Below are 21245 nucleotides of genomic sequence, written 5' to 3' on the forward strand. Positions count from 1 at the left end.
CAGGATATACCTAAGGAGAAACACTCCAAGACACATATTAAACAAACTATCAAAAATTAAATACAAAGAAAAAAATATTAAAAGCAGCAAGGAAAAACAAAAAGTAACATACAAGGGAATCCCCATAAGGTTAACAGCTGACCTTTCAGCAGAAACTCTGCAAGGCAGACGGGAATGGCGGGACATATTTAAAGTGATGAAAGGGAAAAACATACAACCAAGATTACCCAGCAAGGATCTCATTCAGATTCAACGGAAAAATTAAAACCTTGACAAACAAGAAAAAGCTAAGAGAATTCAGCAGCACCAAACCAGCTTTACAACAAATGCTAAAGGAACTTCTCTAGGCAGGAAACACAACAGAAGGAAAAGACCGACAATAACAAACCCAAAACAATTAAGAAAATGGTAGGAGGAACATACATATCGATAACTACCTTAAATGTAAATGGATTAAATGCTCCACCAAAAGACATAAACTGGACAAAAGGATAAAAAAAAAGACCCGTATGTATGCTGTCTACAAGAGACCCACTTCAGATCTAGGGACACATACAGACTAAAAGTGAGGGGATGGAAAAAGTTATTCCATGCAAACGGAAACCAAAAGAAAGCTGGAGTAGCAGCTTTCTCATATCAGACAAACTGGACTTTAAAATAAAGACTATTACAAGAGACAAACAAGGACACTACTACCTAATCATCAAGGGATCAATCGAAGGAGAAGATATAAGAATTGTAAATATTTACGCACCCAACATAGGAGCACCCCAATACATAAGAAAAATGCTAAGAGCCTTAAAAGGGGAAATTGACAATAACACAAGCATAGTAGGGGACTTTAACACCCCACTTTCACCAATGGACAGATCATCCAAAATGAAAAGAATAAGGAAACACAAGCTTTAAATGATACGTTATACAAGATGAACTTAATTGATATTTATAAAACATTCCATCCAAAAACAACAGAATACACTTTCTTCTCAAGTACTTATGGAACATTCTCCAAGATAGATCATATCTTGGGTCACAAATCAAGCCTTGGTAAATTTAATAAAATTGAATTTGTATCAAGTATTTTTTCCGACCATAACACTATGAGACTAGGTACCAATTGCAGGAAAAAAAAACTGTAAAAAATACAAACACATGGAGGCTAAACAATCCACTACTAAATAAACAAGAGATCACTGAAGAAATCAAAGAGGAAAACAAAAAATACCTAGAAACAATTGACAATGAAAACATGACGACCCAAAACCTATGGGATTCACCAAAAGCAGTTCTAAGAGGGAACTCTATAGCAACACAATCCTACCTCAAGAAACAAGAAACATCTCAAATAAACAACCAAACCTTACAACTAAAGCAACTAGAGAAAGAAGAACAAAAAAAAAAAACCCAAAGTTAGCAGAAGGAAAGAAATCATAAAGATCAGGTCAGAAATAAATGAAAAAGAAATGAAGAAAACAATAGCAAAGATAAATAAAATTAAATGCTGCTTCTTTGAGAAGATAAACAAAATTGACAAACCATTAGCCAGACTCATGAAGAAAAACAGGGAGAAGACTCAAATCAATAGAATTAGAAATGAAAAAGGAGAAGTAACAACTGACATGGCAGAAATACAAAGGATCATGAGAGATTACTACAAGCAACTCCATGCCAATAAAGTGGACAACCTGGAAGAAATGGACAAATTCTTAGAAAAGCACAACCATCTGAGACTGAACGCGGAATAGAAAACATAAACAGACCAATCACAAGCACTGAAATTGAGACTGTGATTAAAAACCTTCCAACAAACAAAAGCCCAGGACCAGATGGCTTCACAGGCAAATTCTATCAAACATTTAGAGAAGAGTTAACACCTATCCTTCTCAAAATCTTCCAAAATAAACCAGAAGGAGGAACACTCCCAAACTCATTCTAGGAGGCCACCACCCTGATAACAAAAACAGACAAAGATGTCACAAAGAAGAAAACCACAGGCAAATAACACTGATGAACATAGGTGCAAAAAATCTCAACAAAATACTAGCAAACAGAATCCCACAGCACATTAAGAGGATCATACACCATGATCAAGTGGGGTGTATCCCAGGAATCCAAGCATTCTACAATATATGCAAATCAATCAATGTGATACAACATATTAACAAATTCAAGGAGAAAAACCATATGATCATCTCAATAGATGCAAAAAAAGCTTTTGACAAAATTCAACATCCATTTATGATAAGAACCCTCCAAAAGTAGGCATAGAGGGAACTTACCTCAACATAATAAAGGCCATATATGACAAACCCACAGCCAACATCATTCTCAATGGTGAAAAACTGAAACTGTGTCCTCTAAGATCAGGAAAAAGACAAGGTTGTACACTCTCACCACTATTAATCAACATAGTTTTGGAAGTTTTAGCCACAGCGATCAGACAAGAAAAAGAAAGAAAAAGAATCCAAATTGGAAAAGCAGAAGTAAAACTGTCACTGTTTGCAGATGACATGATACTATACATAGAGAATCCTAAAGGTGCTTCAGAAACCTACTAGACCTAATCAATGAATTTGGTAAAGTAGCAGGATACAAAATTAATGCACAGAAATCTCTTGCATTCCTATACATTCATGATGAAAAATCTGAAAGAGAAATTAAGGAAACACTCCCATATACCACTGCAACAAAAATAATAAAATACCTAGGAATAAACCTACGTAAGGAGACAAAAGACCTCTATTTAGAAAACAATAAGACACTGATGAAAGAACGTAAAGATGATACAAACAGGTGGAGAGATATACCATGTTCTTGGATTAGGAGAATAAACATTGTGAAAATGACTGTACTACCCAAAGCAATCTACAAATTCAATGCAATCCCTATCAAACTACCAATGGCATTTTTCACAGAAGTAGAACAAAAAATTCCACAATTTGTATGGAAACACAACAAACCCCAAATAGCCAAAGCAATCTTGAGAAAGAAAAACGGAGCTGCAGGAATCAGGCTCCCAGACTTTAGACTATACTACAAAGCTACAGTAATCAAGACAGTATGATACTGGCACAAAAACAGAAATATACATCAATGGAACAGGATAGAAAGCCCAGAGATAAACCCACGCACATATGGTCACCTTATTTTTGAAAAAGGAGGCAAGAATATCCAATGAAGAATAGACAGCCTCTTCAATAAGTGGTGCTGGGAAAACTGGACAGCTACATATAAAAGAATGAAATTAGAACACTCCCTAAAACCATACACAAAAATAAACTCAAAATGCATTAAAGACCTAAATGTAACACCAGACACTATAAAACTCTTAGAGGAAAACATAGGCGGAACACTGTCTGACATAAATCACAGCAAGATCCTTTTTGACCCACCTCCTAGAGAAATGGAAATAAAAACAAAAGAAAACAAATGGGACTTAATGAAACTTAAAAGCTTTTGAACAGCAAAGGAAAACATAAACAAGACAAAAAGTCAACCCTTAGAATGGGAGAAAATATTTTCAAATGAAGCAACTGACAAAGGATTAATCTCCAAAATTTACCATCAGCTCATGTAGCTCAATATCAAAAAAAACAAACAACCCAATCCAAAAATGGACTGGAGACCTAAATAGACATTTCTCCAAAGAAGATATACAGATTGTCAACAAACACATGAACGGATGCTCAACATCACTGATCAGTAGAGAAATGCAAATCAAAACTACAATGAGGTATCACCTCACACCAGTCAGAATGGCCATCATCAAAAAGTCTAGAAAAAAAAAAAAATCTACAAATAATAAATGCTGGAGAGGATGTGGAGAAAAGGGAACCATCTTGCACAGTTGGTGGGAATGTAAATTGATACAGCCACTATGGAGAACAGTATGGAGGTTCCTTAAAAAACTAAAAATAGAACTACCATACGACCCAGCAATCCCACTACTGGGCATATACCCTGAGAAAATCATAACTCAAAAAGGGTCATGTATCACAGTGTTCATTGCAGCTCTATTTACAATAGCCAGGACATGGAAGCAACCTAAGTGTCCATCAACAGATGAATGGATAAAGAAGATGTGGCACATATATACAATAGAATATTACTCAGCCATAAAAAGAAATGAAATTGAGTTATCTGTAGTAAGGTGGATGGACCTAGAGTCTGTCATGAAAAGTGAAGTCAGAAAGAGAAAAACAAATACCTTATGTTTACACATATATATGGAATCTAAAAAAAAATGCTTCTGAAAAACTTAGAGGCAGGACAGGAATAAAGACACAGACGAAGTGAATGTACTTGAGGACATGGGGAGGGGGAAGGGTAAGCTGGGATGAAGTGAGAGAGTGGCATGGACAAATATATACTATCAAATGTAAACTAGATAGCTAGTGGGAAGCAGCTACATAGCACAGGGAGATCAGCTCAGTGCTTTGTGACCACCTAGAAGGGTGGGATAGGGAGGGTGGGAAGGAGATGCAAGAGGGAGGAGATATGGGGATCTATGTATATGTACAGCTGATTCAGTTTGTTATAAAGCAGAAACTAACACACCATTGTAAAGCAATTATACTGCAATAAAGTTGTTAAAAAAAAGATATAGCCACTCTCTGCAACAAACACACACACACAAAAGTAAATATAAATGGGTCATAAGCTACCAAATATAAGATACCTATGCTTATTTTGACAATGTAAAAAATTAACTCATTTCAGTCATCTACTAAAGAAGAATCATAACATATTTTTTTTACCTGGACAGTGTTCAGAGAAGTATGGGACCAAGTGGTGAAATATGATATCAGGTATCTTTTATCAGTGACCTATTACTGAATGCTTACCAAATGTGAAGGCTGTCTTGGGAGATGGAAAAATTCCTCATAACAAATCTAGACATATTAAAATCATATTAACTATAATTCAGCTTTGCTAATCATACGCTATATATATGGAGAGTGGGAAGCATTTTATTTAATTTTGCTTATTTTAATTGAAGAAATCAAATGGCCATGAAAGTCTAAAGTGACAATAATTTCGATGGAGCAGACTGGTTATCTAAAACAGTCAATCACAAAGCAGCATCAGGCCAGGATAGGCAATACGTAAATTTCAAATTTAAAGAATACTGCTTTAAAGAATCTATGCATCATAGAGCAGTCTCTACAATCCACCATTACATAAAAAATAAAATAAAAACAAAGCCACCCACAAAACAACACACAGCTGCCAGCATCACATTGGAATAGGCAACCACAACCAGAAAAATAAATAAATAAAAACAAATCCTATATATGAAAATACTAAAAAGGGGGAAGACAAATTTATATGGTTGAGAAACTCTTGGGATTAGGAACCAAGATGGCGGAGTAAAAGAACGTGCTCTCACTCCCTCATGTGAGAACACCAGAATCACAACTAGCTGTTGGACAATCATCGACACGAAGACACTGGAACTCACCAAAAAAGATACCCCACATCCGAAGACAAAGGAGAAGCCACAATGAGATGGTAGGAGGGGCGCAATCACAGTAAAATCAAATCCCATAACTGGTGGGTGGGTGACTCACAGACTGGAGAACACTTATACCACAAAAGTCCACCCACTGGACTGAAGGATCTGAGCCCCACGTCAGGCTTCCCAACCTGGGGGTCCAGCAACAGGAGGAGGAATTCCTAGAAAATCAGACTTTGAAGGCTAATGGGATTTGATTGAAGGACTTCGACAGGACTGGGAGAAACAGAGACTCCACTCTTGGAGGGCACACACAAAGTAGTGTGCGCATCGGGACCCAGGGGAAGGAGCAGTGACCCCAGGGGACACTGAAACACACCAACCTGCTAGTGTTGGAGGGTCTCCTGCAGAGGCAGGGGGTGGTTGTGGCTCACCGTGGGGACAAGGACACTGGCAGCAGAAGCACTGGGAAGTACCCCTTGGCGTGAGCCCTCCCAGAGTCAGCCATTAGCCCCACCAAAGAGCCCAGGGAGGCTCCAGTGTTGGGTTGCCTCAGGCCAAACAACCAACAGGGAGGGAACCCAGACCCACCAACCAGCAGTCAAGTGGATTAAAGTTTTACTGAGCTCTGCCAACCAGAGCAACAGTCAGCTCTACCCACCACCAGTCCCGCCCATCAGGAAACTTGCACAAGCCTCTTAGATAGCCTCATCCACCAGAGGGCAGACAGCAGAAACAAGAAGAACTACAATCCTGCAGCCTGTGGAACAAAAACCACATTCACGGAAAGATAGACAAGATGAAAATGCAGAGGGCTATGTACCAGATGAAGGAACAAGATAAAACCCCAGAAAAACAACTAAAGGAAGTGGAGATAGGCAACCTTCCAGAAAAAGAATTCAGAATAATGATAGTGAAGATGATCCAGGACCTCGGAAAAACAATGGAGGCAAAGATCGAGAAGATGCAAGAAATGTTTAACAAAGACCTAGAAGAATTAAAGAACAAACAAACAGAGATGAACAATACAATAACTGAAATGAAAACTACACTAGAAGGAATCAATAGCAGAATTACTGAGGCAGAAGAACGGATAAGTGACCTGGAAGACAGAATGGTGGAATTCACTGCTGCGGAACAGAATAAAGAAAAAAGAATGAAAAGAGAAGAAGACAGTCAAAGAGACTTCTGGGACAACATTAAACACAACAACATTCGCATTATACAGGTCCCAGAAGGAGAAGAGAGAGAGAAAGGACCCAAGAAAATATTTGAAGAGACTTTAGTAGAAAACTTCCCTAACATGGGAAAGGAAATAGCCACCCAAGTCCAGGAAGCGCAGAGAGTCCCATACAGGATAAACTCAAGGAGAAACACACCGAGACACATAGTAATCAAATTGGCAAAAATTAAAGACAAAGAAAAATTATTGAAAGCAGCAAGGGAAAAACAACAAATAACATACAAGGTAACTCCCATAAGGTTAACAGCTGATTTTTCAGCACAAACTCTACAAGCCAGAGGGAAGTGGAATGATATACTTCAAGTGATGAAAGGGAAGAACCTACAACTAAGATTACTCTACCTGGCAAGGATCTCATTCAGATTTGATGGAGAAATCAAAAGCTTTACAGACAAGCAAAAGCTAAGAGAATTCAGCACTACCAAACCAGCTCTACAACAAACGCTAAAGGAACTTCTCTAAGTGGGGAACACAAGAGAAGAAAAGGACCTACAAAAACAAACCCACAACAATTAAGAAAATCGTCAAAGGAACATAAATATCAATAATTACCTTAAACGTGAATGGATTAAATGCTCCAACCAAAAGACACAGGCTTGCTGAATGGATAGAAAAACAAGACCCATCTATATGCTGTCTACAAGAGACGCACTTCAGATGTAGGGACACATACAGACTAAAAGGGAGGGGATGGAAAAAGATATTCCATGCAAATGGAAATCAAAAGAAAGCTGGAGTAGCTATACTCATATAAGATAAAATAGACTTTAAAATAAAGAATGTTACCAGAGACAAGGAAGGACACTACATAATGATCAAGGGATCAATCCAAGAAGAGGATGTAACAATTATAAATACATATGCACCCAACATAGGAGCACCTCAATACATAAGGCAACTGCTAACAGCTATAAAGGAGGAAATCGAAAGTAACACAATAATAGTGGGGGACTTTAACAACTCACTTACACCAATGGACAGATAATCCAAAATGAAAATAAATAAGGAAACAGAAGTTTTAAGTGACACAATAGACGAGATAGATTTAATTGATATCTGTAGGACATTGCATCCAAAAACAGCAGGTTACACTTTCTTCTCAAGTGCGCACGGAACATTCTCCAAGATACATCACATCTTGGGTCACAAATCAAGCCTCAGTAAACTTAAAAAAATTGAAATCATATCAAGCACATATGGTCATATCTGACCACAACGCCATGAGATTTGAAATCAATTACAGGGAAAAAATCGTAACAAACACAAACATATGGAGGCTAAACAGTACGTTACTAAATAACCAAGAGATCACTGAAGAAATCAAAGAGGAAATCAAAAGATACCTAGAGACAAATGACAATGAAAACACGACGATCCAAAACCTATGGGATGCAGCAAAAGCAGTTCTAAGAGGGAAGTTTATAGCTATACAAGCCTACCCCAGGAAACAAGAAAAATCTCAAACAATCTAACCTTACACCTAAAGGAACTAGAGAAAGAAGAACAAACAAAACCCAAAGTTAGCAGAAAGAAAGAAATCATAGAGATCACAGCAGAAATAAATGAAATGGAAACAAAGAAAACAATAGCAAAGATCAATAAACCTAAAAGCTTGTTCTTTGAGAAGATAAACCAAATTGATAAACCATTAGCCAGACTCATCAAGAAAAAGAGGGAGAGGACTCAAATCAATAAAATTAAAAATGAAAAAGGAGAAGTTACAACAGACACCGCAGAAATACAAAGCATCCTAAGAGACTACTACAAGCAACTCTATGCCAATAAAATGGACAACCTGGAAGAAATAGACAAATTCTTAGAAAGATGCAACCTTCCAAGACTGAACCAGGAAGAAATAGAAAATATGAACAGACCAATCACAAGTAATGAAATTGAAACCGTGATTAAAAGTCTTCCAACAAACAGAAGTCCAGGACCAGATGGCTTCACAGGTGAATTCTATCAAACAATTAGACAAGAGCTAACACCCATCCTTCTCAAACTCTTCCAAAAAACTGCAGAGGAAGGAACACTCCCATACTCATTCTATGAGGCCATCATCACCCTGATACCAAACCAGACAAAGATACTACAAAAAAAGAATATTACAGACCAATATCACTGATGAATATAGATGCAAAAATCCTCAACAAAATACTAGCAGACAGATTCCAACAACACATTAAAAGGATCATACACCATGATCAAGTGGGATTTATCCCAGGGATGCAAGGATTCCTCAGTATATGTAAATCAATCAATGTGATAAACCATATTAACAAATTGAATAAAAACCATATGATCATTTCAATAGATGCAGAAAAAGCTTTTGACAAAATTCAACACACGTTTATGATAAAAACTCTACAGAAAGTGGCATAGAGGGAACCTAACTCAACATATTAAAGGCCATATAGGAAAAACCCACAGCAAACATCATTCTCAATGGTGAAAAACTGAAAGCATTTCCTCTAAGATCAGGAAGAAGACAAGGATGTCCACTCTCGCCACTATTATTCAACATAGTTTTGGAAGTTCTAGCCACAGCAATCAGAGAAGAAAAAGAAATAAAAGGAATCCAAATCGGAAAAGAAGAAGTAAAACTGTCACTGTTTGCAGATGACATGATACTATACATAGAGAATCCTAAAACTGCCACCAGAAAACTACTAGAGCTAATCAATGAATTTGGTAAAGTTGCAGGATACAAAATTAATGCACAGAAATCTCTTGCATTCCTATACACCAATGATGAAAAATCTGAAAGAGAAATTAAGGAAACACTCCCATTTACCATAGCAACAAAAAGAATAAAATACCTAGGAGTAAACCTACCTAGGGAGACAAAAGACCTGTATGCAGAAAACTATAAGACACTGATGAAAGAAATTAAAGATGATACCAACAGGCGGAGAGATATACCATGTTCTTGGATTGGAAGAATCAATATTGTGAAAATGACTATACTACCCAAAGAAATCTACAGATTCAATGCAATTCCTATCAAATTACCAAAGGCATTTTTTACGGAACTAGAACAAAAAATCTTAAAATTTGTATGGAGACACAGAAGACCCCGAATAGCCAAAACAGTCTTGAGGGAAAAAAATGCAGCTGGAGGAATCAGACTCCCTGACTTCAGACTATACTACAAAGCTACAGTAATCAAGACAATATGGTACTGGCACAAAAACAGAAATATAGATCAATGGAACAATTTAGAAAGGCCAGAGGTAAACCCACACACCTATGGTCAACTAATCTATGACAAAGGAGGCAAGGATATACAATGGAGAAAAGACAGTCTCTTCAATAAGTGGTGCTGGGAAAACTGGACAGGTACATGTAAAAGTATGAAATTAGAACACTCCCTAACACCATACACAAAAATAAACTCAAAATGGATTAGAGACCTAAATATAAGACCAGACAATATAAAACTCTTAGAGGAAAACATAGGAAGAACACTCTCTGACATAAATCACAGCAAGATCTTTTTTGATCCACCTCCTACAGTAATGGAAATAAAAACAAAAATAAACAAATGGGATCTAATGGAACTTCAAAGCTTTTGCACAGCAAAGGAAACCATAAACAAGATGAAAAGACAACCCTCAGAATGGGAGAAAATATTTGCAAACGAATGAACGGACAAAGGATTAATCTCCAAAATATATAAACAGCTCATGCAGCTCAATAGTAAAAAATCAAAAACTCAATCCAAAAACGGGCAGAAATGTAAATAGATATTTCTCCAAAGAAGACATACAGATGGCCAAGAAGCACATGAAAAGATGCTCAACATCACTAATTATTAGAGAAATGCAAATCAAAACTACAATGAGGTATCACCTCACACTGGTCAGAATGGCCATCATCAAAATCTACAAACAGTAAATGCTGGAGAGGGTGTGGAGAAAAGGGAACCCTCTTGCACTGTTGGTGGGAATGTAAATTGATACAGCCACTACGGAGAACAGTATGGAGGTTCCTTAATAAACTAAAAATAGAATTACCATATGATCCAGCAATCCCACTACTGGGCATATACCTAGAGAAAACCATAATTCAAAAAGACACATGCACCCCAATGTTCATTGCAGCACTATTTACGATAGCCAAGTCATGGAAGCAACCTAAATGCCCATCGACAGACAAATGGATAAAGAAGATGTGGTACATATATACAATGGAATATTACTCAGCCATAAAAAAGAACGAAATTGGGTGATTTGTTGAGACGTGGATGGATCTAGAGACTGTCATACAGAGTGAAGCAAGTCAGAAAGAGAAAAACAAATATCATATATTAACACATATATGTGGAACCTAGAAAAATGGTACAGATGAACCACTTTGCAGGGCAGAAATTGAGACACAGATGTTGAGAACAAACGTATGGACACCAAAGGGGGAAAGCAGCAGGGGGGTGGGGGTGGGGGTGTGATGAATTGGGCGATTGGGATTGACATGTATACACTGATGTGTATAAAATTGATGAGTAATAAGGACCTGCTGTATAAAAAAATAAATAAAATAAAATTCGAAAATTAAAAAAAAATAAATGACCCCAATGCTCACAATGACCCCAACTCTGGCCACACACTAAGCCCTGACACCAGGCACAGGGTGAGGTTTAACCCCAGTGGCAGACAAGCCCTAAATCTTAGTAGTCCCTGGCCATTTGCTCAGGCCTCAAATTCTCCCATGAACCCAGTCCTTCATGTGGAAAATTAAGCCTCTCTAGCCCTGCTACAGATCCCAAACTTAGCCCTACTCTCCGAAACTATCCCTACAAAAATCCCACCGGGTTTTCTAAGGATTCTTACTACTAGAATCTAGAGGCACAAGAAAACAGATGGACTAAACAGATGGGAAAGGCCCCCGAGTGGTAAGGTTGTTGATGCTGGAAGGTCCCTTAGACAGCATCCCACCTCACCCCCTCATTTTACAGCCAGGCCCAGAGAAGTTAATAAGTAACTTGTTCAAGGTCACACAGTGAGTCCACAGCAGAACCAGAATGGGAACCCAGGCCTCCTCTCAGTCCAGTGCTTTCTCTGTCTTGCCTCACTCAGAGAGAGTAGGGAGCATCTCTCATCTGGTAAAACAGCTCCCAGAATTTCCTTTGGGAACCCACTTTTCCCCTGTTCTCTACCCAGGATTTTGGTCAAATCCAATCCACGCAGCACCAAGTATTCCCATGGCCCTGTGATCAGTTGTGGGCTAGACTCAGGAGCCAGGCAAGGCAAGGCAAAAAAGTTAAAAAATAAAATAAAATTTATATGGTTAGTGTTTCTTATCACCCAGATCATTTAACTGACACAAAATGAATATCTGAACTCTCACACAGCAGAAATACATAATGCTTTAAGTCCCAATAACTCAGGCCACAAATTAAATCAAATCCTTGGAAGTGATTCTAGGTTCCTTATTCTGCAAAACTTTAGATTCCCCTTTCTAGCCACTGAAGTTGACTGCCTAATGTAAATCACATTAACATCGAGCACTATATTTTTACTGTCTTTCCATTAAAACTGTACTTCTTGGCTCATTTTTTAAGATTAATTTTTATTGGAGTATAGTTGATTTGCAATGCTGTGTTAGTTTCTGCTGTACAGCAAACTGAATCACTTATACATATACATACATCTACTACTTTTTAGATTCTTTTCCCATATAGGTCATTACAGAGCATTGAGTAGAGTTCCCTGTGCTATACAGTAGGTTCTTATTAGTTATCTATTTTATATATAGTAGTGTGTATATGTCAATCCCAATCTCCCAATTTATCCCTCCCCCCTTCCCCTTTGGTAACCATAAGTTTGTTTTCTACATCTGTGACTCTGTTTTGTAAATAAGTTCATTTGTACCATCATTTTTTTTATTAAAGTTAGAAAAGTAAATATTTAACAATAACCCTATGTATATGTCTATGTGTTTACATTGGCTACACATGTACACATACATACATACACACACACATTTTTTTTTCCTCCTGTGCTGTGGGGCATGGTATTTCCCTGTTAATTTATTAATACTGAAATACACACTTCCCCATTGCCTTTGTATTTCCTTACACTCTATCGTTTATAAACTAGCAACATAAATATTACTATGCCTTAGCACATATGATCTGCAGATAAAGCTCTAGATGATTTTCATAGAAGTTTACATTTAATTACATTCAAAATTAACATAAAAGCTATTAATGTAAATTAAAAAAGCTAAAATGACAACATTTTACATCCCATCTTGTTAATCAGAACTGAGATTACTGTTACAACGTCAGTATCTGCAGAGAAAGTTGATTTTTACATAGGACATTTCAAGGGAGAGTATTGGACAAACCCAATTTTAATCTCTCTGCTGGTTCCTATCTGAGAAAAATTCACTTTAACAGGTTTCAGGGGGAAAATAAAGACATGAAGGATGATTTTATCCACAGCTAAATAAGAAAAGAACAGTGCTTTCCTTATTTTCCACTTCTTTGCATCTACACAATACACAACTGACCTAACATGAGGCACACCGGGTCATTAAGCCTTGATTCTGCTACTTGTTAGTTTTATGGCCTAGTATAAATCATAATAACCTCTACAGGTCTCAGTAGACTTATATATACAATGAAAGTATTATAGAATACTATCTCTGAGGCTCCTTCCAGGTTTAAACAAAATCTACAATTCTATGAAAATATCTATAGAAATGATAATCAAAATAACAACATCGATGGGGATGTCTACTTTAGTCAGACCCTCCCTAAAATCTTAAGAACTCTCTTCTGTATAACTAGACCTTGTAAAACGGGAGACTAGGATTACAGGCCTTGCATAGAATGGCCTGCCTAACAGCTAAGCAGTCTTTTAAACCAGTTAGAAATTTCTGAAATAATTTACATGCAGTCCTTTTTGAAAGCCAGGAAATAGATTTTAAATGACCTCAATTTATCCTTTTAGTTAAATATTTTCTCGTTAGATCTCCTTTCTACCCTAAAGTTGAAGCCAGTCTTATTTAATTCAGAGGATTCTATATTTAAATAATCCAGTTACTCATATACTGGTAATAAAAACTTCATCCATTACACTTAAAATGGGTAAATTTCATGGCATGCAAATTATGCCCCAATAAAGTTGTTAAAAAAAAAACTTTATGGATAAGAATTTCTGGCAAGAAAATCTGGCCTATATTTTGAACTGTTGCCGTTTTATTAATAATTGGATTTGCTTATTAACTTACCTAAATACATTTATTTAATTGACAGAAGATTTTCTCCTTTCATATTATTCTCTTTCCTTATAGTCTAAAAATGTAGCTTAATAAGTTAACATGAGTACTTACTTGGCAAGAATCTGCTTCTCCCTCTTCCATTGGCTCATCAACCATTTTAAGACCATTCACCTGAAAAATATTGTTCAAAAACTGAAGTTCAAGAGTAATAGAACGAGAGTAGTAACTAAGAAAAATATAACCCTAGGCACTGCCCTTCACAATTTAACAAGATCCACACTTACTGAAACACAAAAGGACAAAGGACACATAGAAGGTACTTAAAAAAGGAACATTATTAATATGATTTCCAGATTGTCTTTGAAAATCCTTGAATTTCAGAGCTGTGTATTTCATTTCATATTGTTTAGAGCTTTGCTATGGTGAATGAACATACACTAAACATATGACATGTATACATTCACTAGGACTGTCCCGAACCAAATATTTATGAGACAGGAAAAATACCACAGAGGAAATTTATTGTGAGGATATATTCAAAGCAAATTAGGATGGGAAGAGTTTCATATAATTGCACTGTTGTGAATTCCTTTCCTTTCGATCAGTTCAATTAAAATTTGAGTTACTCTACAGAAGAAATAATAAACTATAGGAGAAAAATATAAATGGCCATGGAAACAAAATTATTTCAAAATACAAAGCTTAGTGGGTAATAATACTCTTCAAGCAATACTTCAGGAAGGAGTAAGTGTAGAGAACTTAGATCAAGGGTCTGCAAGCTGTAGCCCATGGGCCAAATCTGGCCCGCTGTTTTTATAAATAATATTTTACTGGAACACAGACACATCCATTTGTTTCCATATTATCTATGGCTGCTTTCTCACTTCAACAGCAGAGTTGAACAGTTGACAGAGAACCTATGCCTGTAAAGCCTAAAACATTTACTATTTGGCCCTTTACAGAAAAAGTCTGCCAACCACTGATCTAAGATGTTTGAAAATTAAGCAACAGCAAGATGGTCTAAAAAATAAATTTTACCACTGTCTATTTATGAATCCACAGAAAATTTTAAAAATATTAAAAAAGAAAGAGAGAAGAAAAAAGTAAATTAAATAGAGCTTCTGGTGACAGCCAAGATGGAATAAGACTATCTCTCCTCTGATTATTAACTAAAAACTTTGGACAAAACACAAAAAGCAACTACCTGAGGACTCTGAAAACTAAATAATAGCAAGCAGATTAGGAAGGGAAATCAAAATTTGAATAGTAACTAGTACTCTGGTGAGTTTCTTGGGTTTATTTTTCACCTTTATCTCTTGATTTTGACCCAAGGAGAGACTGAGTCATGGAACGCCTGTATGAACAAAATTTCCAAGAGAAATCCCACTTTCTAAACAGAGGACCAGAAAAAGACACACTTTTGAGCTGGTGAGCATAAGGATAACCCTAATTTTTCTTTCTTTCCCACTTTTTTTCCCTTTTTTGACTGCCATTCCTGCTCCAAGGCAAGCCTCATTCATGAGAAGACCTCTCTCTCTGGTCAGAGGAACCAGAAAAAGAGGCTCATATAAGAATAGTATGGGGGTAATCCCTGTTGTTGTTTTTTTCACTCTCTCCTTCACTTCACCCCAACAGGCAGCCCCAACAGTGCAAAGCTATGTAACAGCATGAAAGGCTAAGACTATGAGAGAAATTCAAATTTCTGGTCAGAGGAACAAGAATAAAAGGTCCATGTCAACTGGAGAATCCGTAGAGGAAATCATGGAGGAGATCAAATGGGAAAAGGATATTCCCTAATTCTGTGTATGAACAGACACAGTCCTGGCCTCAACAGCAAACTGCACATGTGTGGAATAAAACCAAAGAAGTCTAACAAAGGCTTTGAAAATGGAACTGCAATATCAATCACTGCTCAAGTCTCAGACTAAACCACTGACTTAGCACAGGCACTAAGTGGCAAATGCAGGGTGCTGACCCAAACACTCTGAAAACATATTTAACATTGGAACCATTATCCAGAGAGGGAGAGATAAAACTTGGGAGTCTGAACCTAACCACACAGACTGCTTGCTGAAACAATCAAAATCAGCAGGTATCAATTCCAGGACAACTCCAATGTTGAAACAGCTAACAAGGACTTTAAGCAGCTATTATAACTATGCTCTTTTGGGTGAAAATAAACACACTTGAATGGGAAGATTAAAAGTTATAGGCAGAGAAAAAGAAACTATAAAAAAATCAAATGTAAATAACTTTAAAACTAAAAATTACAATGTATGAAATATTTTTAAAATACTGGATGGGCTCAATAAAAGACTGGAGATGGCAGAGGAAATAATAAATGAAAACAGATCAATAGAAATTAACCAATATGAAGAAGAGAGTGAAAATGATTAAAAGCAAATGAACAGAGTCTTAGAGACATGTGGAACAATATCAGAAGATCTAAAATCTATATCATTAACATCACAGAAAAAGAAAACAGTAATACAGAAAAAATTAAATAAATAATGGCAATTCAATTCACATAAAATGTTAAGAGGAAAGTCTGTAGAGACAGAAAGTAAATCAGTGGTTCCTTAGGGCTGGGGGATGAGGAGATGGGGGTGATAGCTAAAACTATAGTAAAAGCTTTCTATTTGATGTGACAAAGAAGTTCTAAAATTGACTGTGGTGATAGTTGTACATATTTGTGAATACTGTATACTAAGTATACACAAGGTTGTCCATTTTAAATGGCTGAATTATGTGGTATGTGAATTATGTTTCAATAAAGCTATTTTTTTTAAAAAAGGCTGAGAATTTCCCAAATTTGGTGAAAAATATAAATTTACAGTTTTAAGAAGCTCAGTGAAACCCAAAAAGTATAAAATTAAAGAAAGCCACCTCAAGACATACCTGAAATAAACTACTCTAAATCAGAAGAAAAAAGGAAGAAGTTTTGAAAGTAATGAAAGAAAAACACATTACATAGACATCAACTTAAATAACTGCAGACTTCTTATGAGAAATCATGGAGGTCAGAAACCAGTAGGAGAATATTTACCTGAGATAAATGGAAACTTACGTTAACACAAAAATCTCTATACATGAATGTGTATAGCAGCTTTGTTCATAACTTTTTTGGAAACATTCCAGATGTCCTTCAACGTGGAGAAAGAATAGAATACTACTCATCAATAAAAAGGAAAAGATTATTGATACTTGTAACAACATGGATAAATTTTAAATGCATTGTACTGACAAAGAATCCAAACCCAAAAGGCTAAATATTGTATGATTACATGTATATGACACTGAAAAAATGCTATAGGGAAAGAATTCATATCACCGGTTTCCAGGGGAAGGGGAGAGAGGAAGGGGGAATACTATCCAGCAATGAAAAGGAATGATCTATTGATATATTCAACAACATGGGTGAATCTCAAATACATTATATAGTAAATGGGAAAAATCAGCCTCAAAAGGCTACATACTGTATGATTCCATTTATAGGACATTCTGGAAAAGGTAAAACTATAAGGCATGGAGAAGGGATTAGCAGTTGTCAGAGGTTAGGCCCAGGGGTAGGCACCAATGGGAATTGCAGGGGGTGGCGGGGGGAATGATGGGACTAATCTATACCTTGATTGTGGTGGTGGTTACACGACTCTACGTATTTGTCCAAGCTCAGAACCTTACATAAAAAAGAGTGAATTTTACTGTACGTAAATTTTAAAATTAACTTATTAAAGAGTAATTTACCCTGCATTATTTACTTGACTAGCATCTTTCTTCTAAAATCTCAACAAGAACCAAATAAATGATGGTTCATCACCAATGATGTCCTTATCTTACTTGACCAACCACTCTCTTCTATTTGCATTTTTGTGATACCATACTTTAATTTTCTTTTACTCCAATTTCTTTGCTCTTTTCAGTATCCTTGAAACATTGTAGATCCTCAGGAAATGGACTTGGCTCACCTTCTCATCTCGCTCCTCATTCTTTCTCCAGATAGCTAATTTACTGACATGACTCACATTTACTCAGACACTACTCTTCTGAGCTCCTGATCCATATAACGAACTGCCTACTTGACATTTCCACTTGCTCATCTCACATGTCTCAAAAATAACCAATACAAAAACAAATTAGTGATCTCCCCCCCACACACACATAAATCTGCTTTCCTCCAGGGTTCCCAATTTCAATAAACAGCACCATTATTTATCATCTTAACTCAAAAGCACATATAGACTATGCGGGATGAAAAAAAAACACGGTAATGAATTCATCACTAGCATATAGGAAAAGGCACATTCAGCAAGAGAGTCCACAAACCAATATTAAGACAGAATACTGATAACTGAAATTTTACTACAAAATGGCTCTCAGGATTATCCGTAGAAAAAGGTAATACTGCTTTCCTCTGTTACCTCAGTTACTGGTTACTTCCAATTCATACCATCTTATGATTAATTTAGCATGAAGCCTAAGAATATTCATTCCTATAAAGGACCTCAGTATTCAGTGATATTTACTATAAATTAAGTCATTTTTACCTGCATGAAAACAAAAACATTTTCAGAATTCTCTGGGACGATAAACCTTTATTTCAAAAATAAAATTTATAATTTGAAAAAACAAGCAGATAGGCTGTTTCTGCCAATTAAGTGCCAAATAGGGAAGAAAAAATTTCCTACATAAGATTCTGAAAAGCTTATCAACAATTATAAAGACAGTAATAATTTACTCAAATACTCAAACCCAAGTGAACACCCTCTCATATCAGAGACTAGTGGAGAATTCTTTTAAATTATTTTCATCCTCTCAGAAAATAATGAAATAGATCACTTTATAAGATTCTGGACAAATAGAAATACTAAACTGAGTCAAAGTACTCACCTGATCTCAGAAAATCATATAGGTCACCCCAAAACTATCATTTTCTTACTGCTAATGACAAAAGCAGCTCATTATGGAAAATTAAACTGAGAAAAAATATTTTCCCTTCAGATCCTTAGAATTGGAGGTGGTGTGGGAAAATGAACACATAAGTGCACAGAGTTTTGTAAAAAGACTGCAATCTGGCCATGCTAACACTATTAAGCATACATCTGTTTCTCAGTGTCAAACTCAAGAAGCTCATGACTTGGTGTTGACAGATATACTGAAGAAAGAAGTAGAGAGATAAACAAGCAAGGAAGAACAAGGTACAAGGTAAGTGAGAAGTATGGGTGATGTAAATCATTAACAAAACATACATAGGACACCAGTATTCACAACAAATTTGATAGTATTATAAACTTTCAAGTAGTCTCCAGGATCCCCAAATTCCACCCAGTAGACAAAAGTCCTATATTTATATAGTACCTAATGCTAAAAATGTTTAAGAAGTTCACATATAAAGAAAATTTTCTCTCTCAAATAAGCTTCATGTTTCCAGGTTAGCTGCTGACAGATTTAGAAACAAGAGGTCTTCAATTATTTTCACTTCATTTAAATAGCTACAGCAAATCAGATCTAAATTTGGAGGTGGGTCCACATCTGCCTAAAACAAAGGTCTTTGTCTGTATATAGGCATACCTCAGAAATATTGCAGGTTCAATTCCAGACTACCACAATAAAGAGATTATTGCAATAAAGCAAGTCACACAAATGTTTTGGTTTCCCAATGCATATAAAAGTTATGTTTACACTATACTGTAGTCTATTAAGCATGCAATAGCATTGTGTCTTAAAAAAACAATGTACATACCTTAATTTAAAAATAGTTTATTGCTAAAAACTTCTAACCATCATCTGAGCCTTCAGTGAATTGTAGCAGCAACATCAAAGATCACTGATCACAGATCTTGGCTGCTGACATGCCATCCAGACTAAGGAAGACCCAAACACTTAAGGGTCACGTGAGCCATAGCCATGACTGCACTGGCAAACACCGGAAGTACCCAGGAGGCCAGGGTAATGCTGGTGGCATGCATCAACACAGGATCAACTTCTACAAATATCATCCAGGTTACTTTGGGAAAGTTGGTATGAGTTGTGAAAAGAACTATGTCAGGAATGAATGACATGTGACCTGAGGACCTCCATGTTTGCTGTTCATGCTGGACTTCTGCTGAACGCTCTAAATTAAAACTGCTGAATAGTTCCTGTGTTGCTAAAAGGAAAGAATAATGCTGAGAACTGGATTTGTTCTGGACTAAAGAAAACATACCTTTCCCTAGTAATGAATGAGATGCATTCTAAAACCCAACTGTATGTAAAGAACAATTTTACCCTCCAATCCAAATTATTGGTAAACAACCTATGAAAGCCTAGATTAACTGCCCTCTTTTTCCTATAGAAAAACCTGTTATTTTCTTCCAGTGGGACACTATTCTGGGTTCCTCCAGAATCTGTGGTCCCCGAATTGCAATTCTAAGACCTCAAATAAACTGTCTTTTTGCCTCTTTACAGTTCATGGTCCTTTTGGTTGACATTTTTGGTGTCAGAATTGGGATCCAAAGCAGTCTTCCTCCCATCTCCAAAGCTGCCGTGGATTCGAGCAAGATACTTGCATGAGCCCCTTGTGCTCTGTTGTCTCCCCAGTGGCGTTGGATCTGGGTAATAAGTCCTCTCAGTCCCAAACCTCCCTCTTAGGTTGAGAGTCAGGCCCTTATTCTGGGTGTCTTTTGTTTGGTCAGTCGCTTAAGGGCTTGCTCCCTTTTGGTGAGTGCACTATAATGGGATGTTCACAGTCTAAGACTGTTTTGGGGAAGGATTCTCACCCATCTGGGACTCCAGCTGGGTACCTGTACAAAAAGTACGGTGCTGCCTCTTGTGCTTACCTAGATGAATGGCAATGGTATACCAGAGATAACATCTGGCTACAATGGGGAACTTCTGAAATTTCAAAATTGGTCTTTTTATGTGCACAATTAGGAGCTAAAGGGTTCAAAACTAAACAAATAGAATGGGAAGCCTATTTCAATTAGTACATTGAAGCCTCTCAGTGAGCTCATGAAACCCAAAAGGTTTGCAAATCTAAAACTGCTTCACTTCAGGATACTGTTTCCAAACTCACTGCTGCAAATAAAGATCTGTGCTCTCATCTAAATACTCCAGAAAAGGCTCAAGAGCCCTCTTCCTCCCCTCTTTCTCCTTCGGCTCCTATGTATCCTAAACTTGCTGAGCTGCCATTCTATCTTTCTGATTCTCCTATTTCTCCTCCAAAATCTTTACCCCCACCTCCCAGCCCTCCCATAAAAACCTTTCCCTTTGTCACTACTTTGAACACTGATGGCATTTGCTATCTGGTAGACTACAGGCCTTCCTTCATCCCCTGCAGAATTA

The 21245-nt window shown here is 36.7% G+C and overlaps 1 protein-coding gene across 4 annotated transcripts in view; it reads right to left on the reverse strand.

Annotated features, from left to right (window-relative positions):
* Positions 1–21245, reverse strand: part of RPS6KA6 (ribosomal protein S6 kinase A6) — a 197192-nt gene that overhangs the window by 101287 nt on the left and 74660 nt on the right. For all 4 annotated transcript variants that reach the window (XM_068532501.1, XM_068532500.1, XM_068532499.1 and 1 more), the window contains one exon: positions 14037–14096. In XM_068532501.1, the coding sequence (XP_068388602.1) occupies positions 14037–14081 (45 nt within the window). In that variant the 5' untranslated portion in view covers positions 14082–14096. The remainder of the gene's footprint in view (positions 1–14036; positions 14097–21245) is intronic.

This window comes from Eschrichtius robustus, chromosome X (genome assembly GCF_028021215.1).
Source record: "Eschrichtius robustus isolate mEscRob2 chromosome X, mEscRob2.pri, whole genome shotgun sequence".
In the NCBI taxonomy this organism is placed as follows: domain Eukaryota; kingdom Metazoa; phylum Chordata; class Mammalia; order Artiodactyla; family Eschrichtiidae; genus Eschrichtius; species Eschrichtius robustus.